This window comes from Salvelinus namaycush, chromosome 10 (genome assembly GCF_016432855.1).
Source record: "Salvelinus namaycush isolate Seneca chromosome 10, SaNama_1.0, whole genome shotgun sequence".
Lineage (NCBI taxonomy): Eukaryota > Metazoa > Chordata > Actinopteri > Salmoniformes > Salmonidae > Salvelinus > Salvelinus namaycush.
In genome coordinates, this window is record NC_052316.1 from 34,396,426 (window position 1) to 34,410,926 (window position 14,501).

The following is a 14,501-nucleotide window of genomic DNA, read 5'->3' on the forward strand; positions in this document are numbered from 1 at the left end:
CAAAAACAAAACCCCGGCGCAGCAGACATCAGCTAACTGCTGATCGATGACAAGAACCTTAAAAGCAGACCTCGGGGAAGCCGACGGTGTAGGAGCGAGAACCCAGACGAATCGCTCTCCATAAATTGCGGATAGAGTTACACTTATTCATTTTTTTCTACCCCCCCCCACCGAATTCACTTATTTCTCTCTCGGTCTCTCTCCAGGCTCTCGTATCTCTAACGGTAGTTACTCTCTCTCTTCTCTCGGTAGTCTCTCTCTCTTCGGGCTCACGGTCTCTTCTCTCTTCGCGTGGTCTCTCTATCTATTAGGTCTCTCCTACTATCTCGGTAGCATCTCTCTCTCTCTCGTCTATCTCTCTGTCACTCACGGGGTCTCTATCGGTCACTCGCTCTCCCGGTCTCTACGTCGGCTCGCTTCTCGTCATCTCTCGGTATCGCTCTCGGTCTCTGCACACCGCCGTCTCGCTCTCGAGTCTCTCTCCGGTCCTCGCTCTCGGTCTCTTTCGGTTCTCGCTCACCACGGTCTCTCCCACTCCCCGGGTTCTCTCTCCTCGGTCTCTCTCTCGGTCTCATCTCCGGTTCTCTCTCTCGGTCATCTGTCCTATGTATCTCGGTGCTCTCCCTCGCTCTCGGTCTTCTCTCTCTCGCTACTCTCTTCGCTTCTCGTCTCTCCTCGCTCTTAGATGTCTCTCGCTCTAGGGTCTCCTCTCTTCTCGGTCTCTGTCTCTCCGCTATCGTACTCTCTCTCTCTCCTCTCCGTGTTTTATCTTCTCTCTCCCGGGTCTCTCTCTCTCGCCCACACACGCTCGGCTCTATCTCTATCTCGGTATCTCAACCGAGCGCGACACTCTATCTCTCTCTCTATCGGTCTATCTCGGTCTCTCTCTCTCTCTCGGTCTCTCTCTCTCTCTCGGTCTCTCTCTCTCTATCGGTCTCTCTCTGCTCCTCTGCGTCTCTCTCTCCGCGCATCTCGGTAACTCTCTCTCGCTCTCTCCTCTCTCAGCTCTCGGTCCTTCGAGTCTTCTCTCGCTCTCGGTATACTCTCGACTATCTCGGTTCTCTCGCTCTCAGGTTCTCTCTCTTCTCGCTTCAGCCGTTCTGTCCTCTCCCGCTCTCGGTCCTCGGTCTGTGTCTCTCTCTCTACGGTATATACTCAACGGTATCTCTCCTCAGTTCCTCTCTCTCTCCCTCGGTTCTCTCCTACTCCGGTCTCTCTATCTCTCACGGTCTACTCTCTGTCTCTCGCGTCTCTCTCTACGACCCACTATCTCCAGGTCTCTCTCTCCTCTCGGTCTCTCTCTTCTCACCGCGCCTCTAACTCTCTGCACACGCGATCATCTCTCTCTCATCGAGTTCTCTCTCCACACTCTCCACGGTTGCCCTCATCTCTCTCTCTCTACGGTCTCTCTCTATCTTTATGTGTTACCTATCTCTCTCTATCCGGTCTCCTCACTCTCTCGGTCTACTCTCTCTCTCGTGGTCTCTCTCACGCGTCTCTCTCTCTACGCGGGTCTCTCTATCTCTCGGTTCTCTCTCTCTCGGTCTCTCTCTGGTCTCTCCTCTCTCTCTCAGGTCTCACATTCTATATCGGTCTCTACTCTCTCTCCATCGAGTCTCTCTCTCTCTCGGGCTCGTCTCTCTCCAACGGTCTACACACACACACATCCTTCTCGGTCTCTCTCTCTCTCGTCCCGAGCACTTCTCTATCTCGGTCTCTCTCGGTTCTCTCTCCTCTCTCGAGTCTCTCTCTCTTCTCGGTTTCTTCTCTCTCACGGGTCTCTCTCTTTCGACGGTATCTCCTCTCGGTTCTCTCTCTCTCGCTCATCTCTCTCTCTCGGTCTTCGCCGTGCCACTCGGCTCTCTCTCGGTCTCGCGTTCTCTCTCTCGGTCTCTCTCTCTCTCGGTTCATTCTCTCTCTCTCGGTCCTCTCGTTCTCTCTTCGTCGGTCCTCTCTCTCGTTCCGATGTTCTCTCTCTCGGTCTCTCGTCTCTCTCGGTCTCTGCTCTCGGCTCTCGGTCCTCTTCTCTGCGCTCTCTCTGGTCTCTCTCAGCTCGTCCGTCATCTCTCTCGGTCTCTCTCGTCTTGACTCCTTCTCTCTCTCGTCTCGCTGCCTCCTCTCTCCTCTCTCTCTCTCGATCCTCTCTCTCCCTCTCTGCTATCCTGTTCTACTCTGGTCTCTCTCTCGTCGGCCTCTCTCTCCGATCTCTCTCTCTCTCTCTCGTTCTCTTTCGTCTGCTCTTCGCTCTCTCTCGGCTTTCTGCTCTCTCCCTCTCCTCGGTTCTCTTTCTCTCTCATCTCTCTTCTCTCTCTCGCGGTCTCTCTCGTCTCTCTCGCGGTCTCATCTCTCTTCTCTCTCGGTTCTCTCTCTGGTCATTCTCTCTCTCCTCTCGGTACTCATCTCTCATTGTCTGTATCGCGGTCTCCTGCTTTTTCTCTCTCGGTCGCTCTCTCGTCGTTGTCCTCTCTCCGCGTCTGTCGTCTACTCTCGGTCTTCGTCTCGTCTCTCTCTCGTATCTGTTCTCTCTCGGTCTCGGTCTCTCTCCTCTCACTGCCGTCTGTCTCTCACTCTCTCTCTCTCTGCCTCTTCTTGTCTCTCTCTCTCTCTCTCTCGGCTGTCTCTCTTCTCTCTCTCTCTCTCAATCTCGTCTCTCATCTCGGTCTCTCTTCTCCGGTTTCGTCACTCTCTCTCTGTCTCTCGTCTCTCCTCGGTCTAGCTCTCTCTCGGTATCTCGTGCTCTCGTCCTCGGTCTCTCTCTCCTTCTCGGTCTCTCTCTTTCGGTCTCTCTCTCTGCTCTCTTTCTCAGTCTCTCTCTGCTCTCTCTCATCGTCTCCTCTCCTGTCTTTCTCTCGGTCTGCTGTCTTCTCTCTCGTCTTCTCTCGGTCATTCGTCTTCTTCTCTCGTCTCGTCGTCTCTCTCGGTTGTCTGGTCGTCTCTCCTTCGTCTGTCTCTCTCTGTTCTCTCTCTCTCGTCTGTTGTCTGCTCTATGATCTGTCTGTCTCTCCTCTATTCGGTCTCTCTTCTCAGGGTTACTCTCTCTCGGTCTCTCTCTCTCTCTCGGTTCTCTCTCGGATCTGTCTCTCGGGTCCTCCTTCTCTCCTCTCGGTCTCTCTCTCGGTCGTCTCTCTGTCTGTCTCTTCTCTCTCGGTTCTCTCTCGATTCTCGCAGACTCGCCTTTGGTTACACTTTCTGTCTGTCCACCTCTCGGTCCGTCTGTCTCTCTCTCTCGGTCTCTGGTCTGTCTGTCTCTGTCTGTTCTATATCTCTCTCTCTGTATCCTCAGCTCTGTCCTCTCTCTCGGTTGTCTGTCTCTCTCTCCGGTCTGTATGTCTGTATCTGTCTGTTTCTCTCGACGCCTCTCTCTGGCTCTCTCGCTCATGCGCATCTACTCTCTCGGTCTCTATGTCTGTCTCTCTCTCCTCGGTAGTCTCTCTCTCCGGTCTCTCATCGCGGTCTCTCTCTCTCTCGGTTATCTCTCGTCCTCAAGGTTATATCTGTCCTCTCGGTCTCATCTCGGTTCATCTTATTTCTCGGTCTCTCTCTCGGTCTCTCTCGTCTCTCTTCGGTCTCTCTCTCTCTCTCTTCCTCGGTCTCTCTCGCGTCTCCCTCTCATCCGGTCTCTCCGGTCTATCTCTCACTCTCTCGTGGGCTCTCTCTGGTCTCTCTCTAATCGCGGTCTCTCTCTACTCTCTTCGGTCTGTCTTCTCTCTTCTCTAGGTCTCTATCTACTCTCGGTCTCTCTCTCTCTCGGTCTCGGTCCCTCTGTCTCTATCTCTCTCGGTCTCTCTCTCTCTCGCGTTCTCTCTCTCTCTCGGTCCTTCATCTCTTCTCGGTTTTCTCTCTTCTCCTCTGCGCTCTCCTCCTCGGTCTCGCTCTCCCGGGTCCTTACTACCTACGCTCTCTCTATCGCTATCGGTCTCTCTCTCGCACTGATATTTTCGGTCTCTCTCTCGCTCTCGGTCTCCTCTCGCTCTCGCAGTCTCCTATCTCGCTCTCGGTCCTCCTCTCGACTCTATCTCATCACGCATCTAGGTCTCTCTCTCGGTCTCGGTCCTCTCTCGGTCTCGGTCTCGCTCTCCCCTTCCCTCGGTCTCTCTCTCTCTCGCTCTCGGTCTCTCCGGTCTCGGCTCTCTCGGCTGCTCGTCTCTTGCTCTCGGTGCTCTCTCTCGCTTCGAGTCTCTCTCGCTCTCGGTCTCTCTCGCTTCTACGGTCTCTCTCGCTCGCACGGTCTCGGTCCTCTCTCTCTCGCTTTCCGCGTCTCTCTCTCTACTCACGGTCCTTCTCTCACACATCTCTCGGTCTGTCTCTCTCTCTCGGTCTGTCGGTCTGTCTCTCTCTCGGTCCTCCATGTCGTCTGTCTCTCTCGGTCTCTCTCTCGCACACTCTCGTCTCTCTCGCTCTCGGTTCTCAGGTCTCTCTCGCTCTCAGAGTACCGATCCTCTCTCTCGGTCTCTCTATCCTCGTCTACGTCTCTCTCTCGATCTTCTTCTCTCATCTCTCTCTCGGTCTCGTCTCTCGCTCTCTCTCGCTCTCGGGCTCGGTCTCTCTCGCCACCACGCGCTCTCTCTCGCTCCTCGTCTCCTCTACTCTCGCTATCGAAATCACTGTACTCTCTGCTCGCTAATCAGGTACTCGGCTCTGTGTTTCATTCTACACTGACTCGGTCTCTCTCTCTCTCGAGTTCCTCTCACACCTCGAGATCATCTATCAGGTCTCCTACTCTTATTCGGTTCTCTCTCTACGGTCTCTACTCTCTACAACACAGACACTCGGTCTCTCTTCTCTTCCTCGGTCTCTCTCTCTACTCACGGTGTACTGTCATATCGCTCTCGGTCTCAAGACACCTTCTCTCAGCGTCTCTCTTCTCGGGGATCTCGTTCTCTCTCTCATATTACGGGGTCTCTCTCTCTCTTATCGGTTTTTTGTCGTTAGTACTCTGCGTCTCTCCTCGTCTCGTCTCGGTCTCTCTCACTTCTCCCGCGTTCTCTCATCGTCTCGGTCTCCTCGGTCTTCTCTCGCGTCTCTTCTCGGTCCTCTCGCGTCTTCTCTCGTTCTCTCTCTCTCTCCGCTTTCTCTCGTCTCTCTCTCTCTCTCTCCTCTTCAGTTCTCGTCTCTCTCTCGTCTCTCTGCTCGTCTCTCAGGTCTCTTCCGGTATCTCGGGTTTTGCTCTCGTCGCTCTCTTCTCGGTCTACTCTCTCTCTCTACAACTCTCGGGGACTTCGGTCTCTCGTCTCCGGTTTTTACCTCCTCTCTCGGTCCTCTCGGGTCTACTCGTCTCTCTCTCTCCCACCCCAACTCTCTCTCGGGTCTCTCCTCCTCTACTGTCATTGGTCTCTCTCTCTCTCGGCTCTCTCTCTCGGCTCTCTCTCTCGGCTCTCTCTCTCTCGGTCTACATCTCTCGGTCTCTACTGTCTCTTCTCGTCTCTCTCGGTCTCTTCTCTGTCTGTCTACTCTCTCCTCTCTCGGATCTCTCTGTCTCTCTCTCTTTCTCTCTCTCTCTCTCTCTCTCGGTCTCTCTCGTCTCTCGTCTCTCTCGGGCTCTCTCTGTCTCTCTCGTCTGTCTCTCTCTCTGGTCTCTCTCTCTCGGTCTTCTCTCTCTCTCTCGGTCTCTCTCTCTCTCTCGTTCTCTCGGTCTCTTCTCTCCCTCTCGCTCTCGGTCTCTCTCCTCTCTCGTTCTCTCTCGGTCTCTCTCTGGTCTCTCTCTCCGGTCTGTCTCTCTCTCTCTCTGGTCTCTCTCTCGTCTCGTCTCTCTCTCTCTCTCGGTCTCTGTCTCTCTCTCTCTCTCGGTCTCTCTGTCTCTCTCGTCTCTCTCTCTCTCGGTCTCTCTCTCTCTCTCGGCTTTCTCTCTCTCTCTGCGGTCTCTCTCTCCTCTCTCTGCTCTCTCCGGTCTCTCTCTCTCTCGGCTCTCTCTCTCTCGGCTCTCTCTCTCTCGGCTCTCTCTCTCTCGGCTCTCTCTCTCTCGGCTCTCTCTCTCTTCTCTCTCTCTCTCGGCTCTCTCTCTCTCTCTCTCTCTCTCGTCTGTCTCTCTCGCTCTCTTCTGTCTTCTGTTCTCTCTCGGTCTGTCCCCTGCTCCTCCTCTCGTCTCTTCGTCTCTCTCTCGGTCTCTCTCGCTCGCTCTTGTTTTCTCGTCTCTGTTCTCTCTCCGGTCCTCTCCTCTCTCTCTCGCGTTCTCTCTCTCTCTCTCTCTCTCTCGGTCTCTCTCTCTCGCTTCTTTCTCTCTCTCGTCTCTGCTTTTCTCGGTCTCTCTCTCGGTCTCTCTCTCGTCCTCTCTCTCTCTCTCGGTCTCTCTCTCTTCGGTTCTTTCTCTCTCTCCTCCGTCTCTCGTCTCTCTCTCGTCCTCTCTCGTCTCTCGGTCTCTTCTCTCTCTCCGGCTCTCTCTTCCTCCTCTCTCTCTCCTCGGCCTCTCTCTCTCGGTCTCTCTCTCGGCTCTGCTCTCCCCACTCTCTCTCGTCTCTCTCTCTCTCTAGGTCTCTCTCTCTCTCTCTCTCTCGGTCTCTCTCTCTCTCTCTCTCTCTCGGTCTCTCTCTCTCTCGGTCTCTCTCTCTTCTCGGTCTTCTCTCGCTCTCCCCGGTCTCTCTCTCTCTTCTCTTTCTTTCTGTCTCTCTCTCTCTCTCGGTCTCTCTCTCTCTCTCGGTCTCTCTCTCTCTCGGTCTCTCTTCTCTCTCTGTCTCTCTCTCTCGGTCTCTCTCTCTCTGGCTCTCTCTCCTCTCTCTCGGGTCTCTCTCTCTCCGGTCTCTCTCTCGGTCTCTCTTCTCTCTCTCGGTCCTCTCTCTTCTCTCTCGGTCTCTCTCTCGGTCTCTCTCTCTGTCTTCTTCGGTCTCTCTCTCGGTCTTCTCCTCGGCTCTCCTCTCTCTCGGTCTCTCTCTCTCTCTCCTTCTTCTCTCTCTCTTCGTCTCTCTTCTCGTCTCCTCTCTCCCTCTCTCGTTCTTCTCCTCGGTCTCTCTCTCTCGGTCTCTCCTTCGGTCTCTGTTCCTCCTCTCTCGGTTCTCTCTCTCTCTCTCGGTCTCTCTCTCTCTCTCGGTTCTCTCTCTCTCTCTCTCTCTCTCTCTCGGTCTCTCTCTCGGTATTCTCTTCTCCGGTCTCTCTCTTCGGTCTCTGTCTCTCTCTCGGTCTCTGTCTCTCTCTCGGTGCTCTGTCTCTCTCTCTCTTCGGTCTGTCTTCTCTCTCTTGGGTCGTCTCTCTCTCTCTTGGTCTGTCTCTCTCTCTCTCGGGTTCTCTGTCTGTCTCTCGGTCTCTGCTGTGATCGGACTCTTGTTGTCTGTCTCTCTCTCCTCGGTCTGTCTCTCGTTCTGTCTGTCTGCTACTGTCTTCACATCTTCGGTCGTCTCTTTCTGCCGGTCTGTCTCTCTCTCTGTCTCTCTCTGTCTCTCTCTCTGGTCTGTCTCTCTAACTAACCGGTCTGTCTTCCTATCCTCCTTCTCTCTCTTCTATCCTCTCACTAACTTCTGCTGTGTGTGGTGTCTCCTTTAGGTTATCTGGTAGAGCTAGTCACACGTAAAGTGCTGGTGGGTGTAACGGTTGCGGTAGATACACTGAGCGGCTGGAGAAATCTCAGCTAGAGGTTCTAGATGTACAACACAACCTGCTAACTGAGCTACCACACAACCTCTTCATTAAGGCCCAGAGGTAGGCTACACACACACACATACTGGGACAGACACACACACACACACACACACACACACACACACACACACAGATACTGGGACACACACACACACACACACACACACACAGATACTGGGACACACACACACACACACACACAGATACTGGGACACACACACACACACACACACACAGATACTGGGACACACACACACACACACACACACAGATACTGGGACACACACACACACACACACAGATACTGGGACACACACACACACAGATACTGGGACACACACACACACAGATACTGGGACACACACACACACAGATACTGGGACACACACAACACACACACACACACACAGATACTGGGACACACACACACACACACACACACAGTTACTGGGACACGCACGCACAGATACTGGGACACGCACGCACAGATACTGGGACACACACGCACACATATACTGGGACACACACACACACACAGATACTGAGACAGACAAGCACACACAGATACTGGGACGGACACACACACACAGATACTGGGGGGCACACACACAGATACTGGGACACACACACACACACACAGATACTGGGACACACACACACACAGATACTGGGACACACACACACACAGATACTGGGACACACACACACACAGATACTGGGACACACACACACACACACACAGATACTGGGACACACACACACACACAGATACTGGGACACACACACACACACACAGAGATACTGGGACACACACACACACACACACAGATATACTGGGACACACACACACACACACACACACATACTGGGGGACACACACACACAGATACTGGGACACACACACACACACACACACACACACACACACACACACACACACAAACAAAGATTCTGGGGAACACACACACAGATACTGGGACACACACACAAACACACACATACTGGGACACACACACACACACAGATACTGGGACACACACACACAGATACTGGGACACACACACAGATACTGGGATGGACACACACACAGATACTGGGATGGACACACACACAGATACTGGGATGGACACACACACAGATACTGGGATGGACACACACACAGATACTGGGATGGACACACACACACACACACAGATACTGGGACGAACGGACACACACACACAGATACTGGGACGAACGGACACACACACACAGATACTGGGGGGCACACACACAGATACTGGGACACACACATACACACACACACACACAGATACTGGAACACACACACACACACAGATACTGGAACACACACACACACACACACACAGATACTGGAACACACACACACAGATACTGGAACACACACACACAGATACTGGAACACACACACACACACACAGATACTGGAACACACACACACACACACACACACACACACACAGATACTGGAACACACACACACACACAGATACTGGAACACACACACACACACACACACAGATACTGGAACACACACACACACACACACAGATACTGGAACACACACACACACACACACAGATACTGGAACACACACACACACACACACAGATACTGGAACACACACACACACACACACAGATACTGGAACACACACACACACACACACAGATACTGGAACACACACACACACACACACAGATACTGGAACACACACACACACACACAGATACTGGAACACACACACACACACACACACAGATACTGGAACACACACACACACACACACACAGATACTGGAACACACACACACACACACACAGATACTGGAACACACACACACACACACAGATACTGGAACACACACACACACACACAGATACTGGAACACACACACACACACACAGATACTGGAACACACACACACACACACAGATACTGGAACACACACACACACACACAGATACTGGAACACACACACACACACAGATACTGGAACACACACACACACACAGATACTGGGACACACACACACACACACAGATACTGGGACACACACACACACAGATACTGGGACACACACACACACAGATACTGGGACACACACACACACACACACACAGATACTGGGACACACACACACACACACACACAGATACTGGGACACACACACACACACACAGATACTGGGGGACACACACACACACACAGAGATACTGGGGGACACACACACACACAGATACTGGGGGACACACACACACACAGATACTGGGACACACACACACACACACACACATACTGGGGGACACACACACACAGATACTGGGGGACACACACACACAGATACTGGGACACACACACACACAGATACTGGGACACACACACACACACAGATACTGGGACACACACACACACACAGATACTGGGGGACACACACACACACAGATACTGGGACACACACACACACACACACAGATACTGGGACACACACACACACACAGATACTGGAACACACACACACACACACAGATACTGGAACACACACACACACACAGATACTGGAACACACACACACACACACACAGATACTGGAACACACACACACACACACAGATACTGGAACACACACACACAGATACTGGAACACACACACACACACACACAGATACTGGAACACACACACACACACACAGATACTGGAACACACACACACACACAGATACTGGAACACACACACACACACAGATACTGGGACACACACACACACACAGATACTGGGACACACACACACACACAGATACTGGAACACACACACACACAGATACTGGAACACACAACACACATAGATACTGGGACACACACACACACAGATACTGGGACACACACACACACACAGATACTGGGACACACACACACACACAGATACTGGGACACACACACACACACACACAGATACTGGGACACACACACACACACACACAGAGATACTGGGGGACACACACACACACACACACATACTGGGGGACACACACACACACACACACATACTGGGGGACACACACACACAGATACTGGGGGACACACACACACAGATACTGGGACACACACACACACAGATACTGGGGGACACACACACACACACAGATACTGGGGGACACACACACACACAGATACTGGGGGACACACACACACACACACACACAGATACTGGGGGACACACACACACACACACACAGATACTGGGACACACACACACACACAGATACTGGGACACACACACACAGATACTGGGACACACACACACACACACACATACTGGGACACGGACACACACACACAGATACTGGGACACACACACACACACACACACAAACAAAGATTCTGGGGGACACACACACACATACTGGGACTGGGACACACACACACACACAGATACTGGGATGGACACACACACAGATACTGGGATGGACACACACACACACACACACACACACACACACACAGATACTGGGATGGACACACACACACACAGACACACACAGACACACACATACTGGGACACACACACACACACACATACTGGGACACACACACACACACACATACTGGGACAGATACTGGGACACACACACACAGATACTGGGACACACACAAACACACACACATAGATACTGGGACACACACACACAGATACTGGGACACACACACACACACAGATACTGGGACACACACACACACAGATACTGGGACACACACACACACACACACACAGATACTGGGGGACACACACACACACAGATACTGGGACACACACACACACACACACATACTGGGGGACACACACACACAGATACTGGGACACACACACACACACACACACACACAAACAAAGATTCTGGGACACACACACATACTGGGACACACACACACACACACACACAGATACTGGGACACACACACACAGATACTGGGATGGACACACACACCGATACTGGGATGGACACACACACACACACACACACACACACACACAGATACTGGGATGGACACACACACACACACATACTGGGACACACACACACACACACATACTGGGACAGATACTGGGACACACACACACAGATACTGGGACAGATACTGGGACACACACACACAGATACTGGGACACACACACACACACACAGATACTGGGACACACACAAAGATACTGGGACACACACACACAGATACTGGGACACACACACACACAGATACTGGGAAACACACACACACACAGATACTGGGACACACACACACACACAGATACTGGGACACACACACACACATAAATACTGGGACAGACGCACACACAGATGCTGGGACAGACTCGCGCATACACACAGATACTGGGACGGACACACACACACACACACACACAGATACTGGGGGACACACACACACACAGATATTGGGACACACACACACACAAAGATTCTGGGGGACACACACACACACACACATACTGGGACTGGGACACACACACACACACAGATACTGGGACACACACACACAGATACTGGGATGGACACACACACAGATACTGGGATGGACACACACACACACAGATACTGGGATGGACACACACACACACATACTGGGACACACACACACACACACACATACTGGGACAGATACTGGGACACACACACACAGATACTGGGACACACACACACAGATACTGGGACACACACACACACACACACAGAGATACTGGGAAACACACACACACACAGATACTGGGAAACACACACACACACACACACACACAGATACTGGGACACACACACACACATAAATACTGGGACAGACGCACACACAGATGCTGGGACAGACTCGCGCATACACACAGATACTGGGACGGACACACACACACACACACACACACACAGATATTGGGACACACACACACACACACACACACACAGAGATACTGGGATGCACCCACACACACACAGATACTGGGATGCACCCACACACACACAAAGATACTGGGATGGACACACACACATACTGGGATGGACACACACACACACACACACACACAGATACTGGGACGGACACACACACAGATACTGGGACGGACACACACACACACACACAGATACTGGGACGGGGACACACACACACACACACAGATACTGGGACGGACACACACACACACACACACAGATACTGGGACGGGGACACACACACACACACACAGATACTGGGACGGGGACACACACACAGATACTGGGACGGGGACACACACACACACACACAGATACTGGGACGGGGACACACACACACACACACACACACACAGATACTGGGACGGGGACACACACACACACACACACACACACACACAGATACTGGGACGGACACACACACACACACACAGATACTGGGACGGGGACACACACACACACACACACACACAGATACTGGGACGGGGACACACACACAGATACTGGGACGGGGACACACACACACACACACACACACACACAGATACTGGGACGGGGACACACACACAGATACTGGGACGGGGACACACACACACACACACAGATACTGGGACGGGGACACACACACACACACACAGATACTGGGACGGGGACACACACATACTGGGACGGACACACACACATACTGGGACACACACACACACACACACATACTGGGACACACACACACACAGATATTGGGACGTACACATACACCCACACACAGACACACAGATACTGGGGGACACACACACACACATATACTGGGACACACTCAGATACTGGGACACACACAGATACTGGGACAGACACACACACACAGATACTGGGACACACACAGATACTGGGACAGACACACAGATACTGGGACACACACACACCGATACTGAGACAGACACACACATACACCAATACTGGGACACACACATACACCAATACTGGGACACACACATACACCAATACTGGGACACACACACACACAGATACTGGGACAGACACACACACACACAGATACTGGGACAGACACACACACACACAGATACTGGGACAGACACACACCAATACTGGGGGACACACACACCCAGATACTGGGACACACACACAGATACTGGGACAGACACACACACACATACATACTGGGACAGACATACACACATTCTCGGACAGACACACATTCACACTCACAGATACTGGGACAGACACACACATAGATACTGGGACAGACAGACAGCGTCTAGGGTTTCTGGAATGATGATGTTGTAAGCAATGACCAGCCTTTCAAAGCACTTCATGGCGTGTGTGCTGCATGGCGGTAGTCATTTACGTAGGTTACCTTGGCGTTCTTGGGCACAGGGACTAAGGTGGTCTGCTTGAAACTGTTGTGGAAAATATTAAATCAAATACTACTCAGATACTGGAGCTTGTGATTTCAAGACACACACACACACACACACACACAGATACTGGGACACACACACACACACACACACACACACACAGATACTGGGACACACAGATACTGGGACACACACACACACACACACACACACACACATACTGGGACACACACACACAGATACTGGGACACACACACACACACACACACACAGATACTGGGGGACACACACACATATTGGGGCATAGATTCTATTGGTGGCGTGACATGCATACCCCTTCGCTAAAGTTTCTGTCCAAAGGTCTTTACAAGTTCAGACCTACATTATCAACGTATGCTTAACTTATGTGCGTGTCCAGTAGCCTTCACAAGATCAGATATGCCCCAGACCAGTCACGTCTTGTTAGTTTACCTTGCCTCATCTATACAGATTCTGCTTACGTTCTGTTCTTTACATGTCCAATGGTCAATTCGATGTTGATCTAGCTTGG

The 14,501-nt window shown here is 52.1% G+C and overlaps 1 protein-coding gene across 1 annotated transcript in view; it reads left to right on the forward strand.

Moving 5' to 3' along the window:
* LOC120054318 (PH domain leucine-rich repeat protein phosphatase 1-like) overlaps nt 1–14,501 on the forward strand; it is a 68,500-nt gene that overhangs the window by 45,988 nt on the left and 8,011 nt on the right. Inside the window, exon 10 of the mRNA XM_039001732.1 lies at nt 7,501–7,626. Coding sequence (XP_038857660.1) covers nt 7,501–7,626 — 126 coding nt within the window. The remainder of the gene's footprint in view (nt 1–7,500; nt 7,627–14,501) is intronic.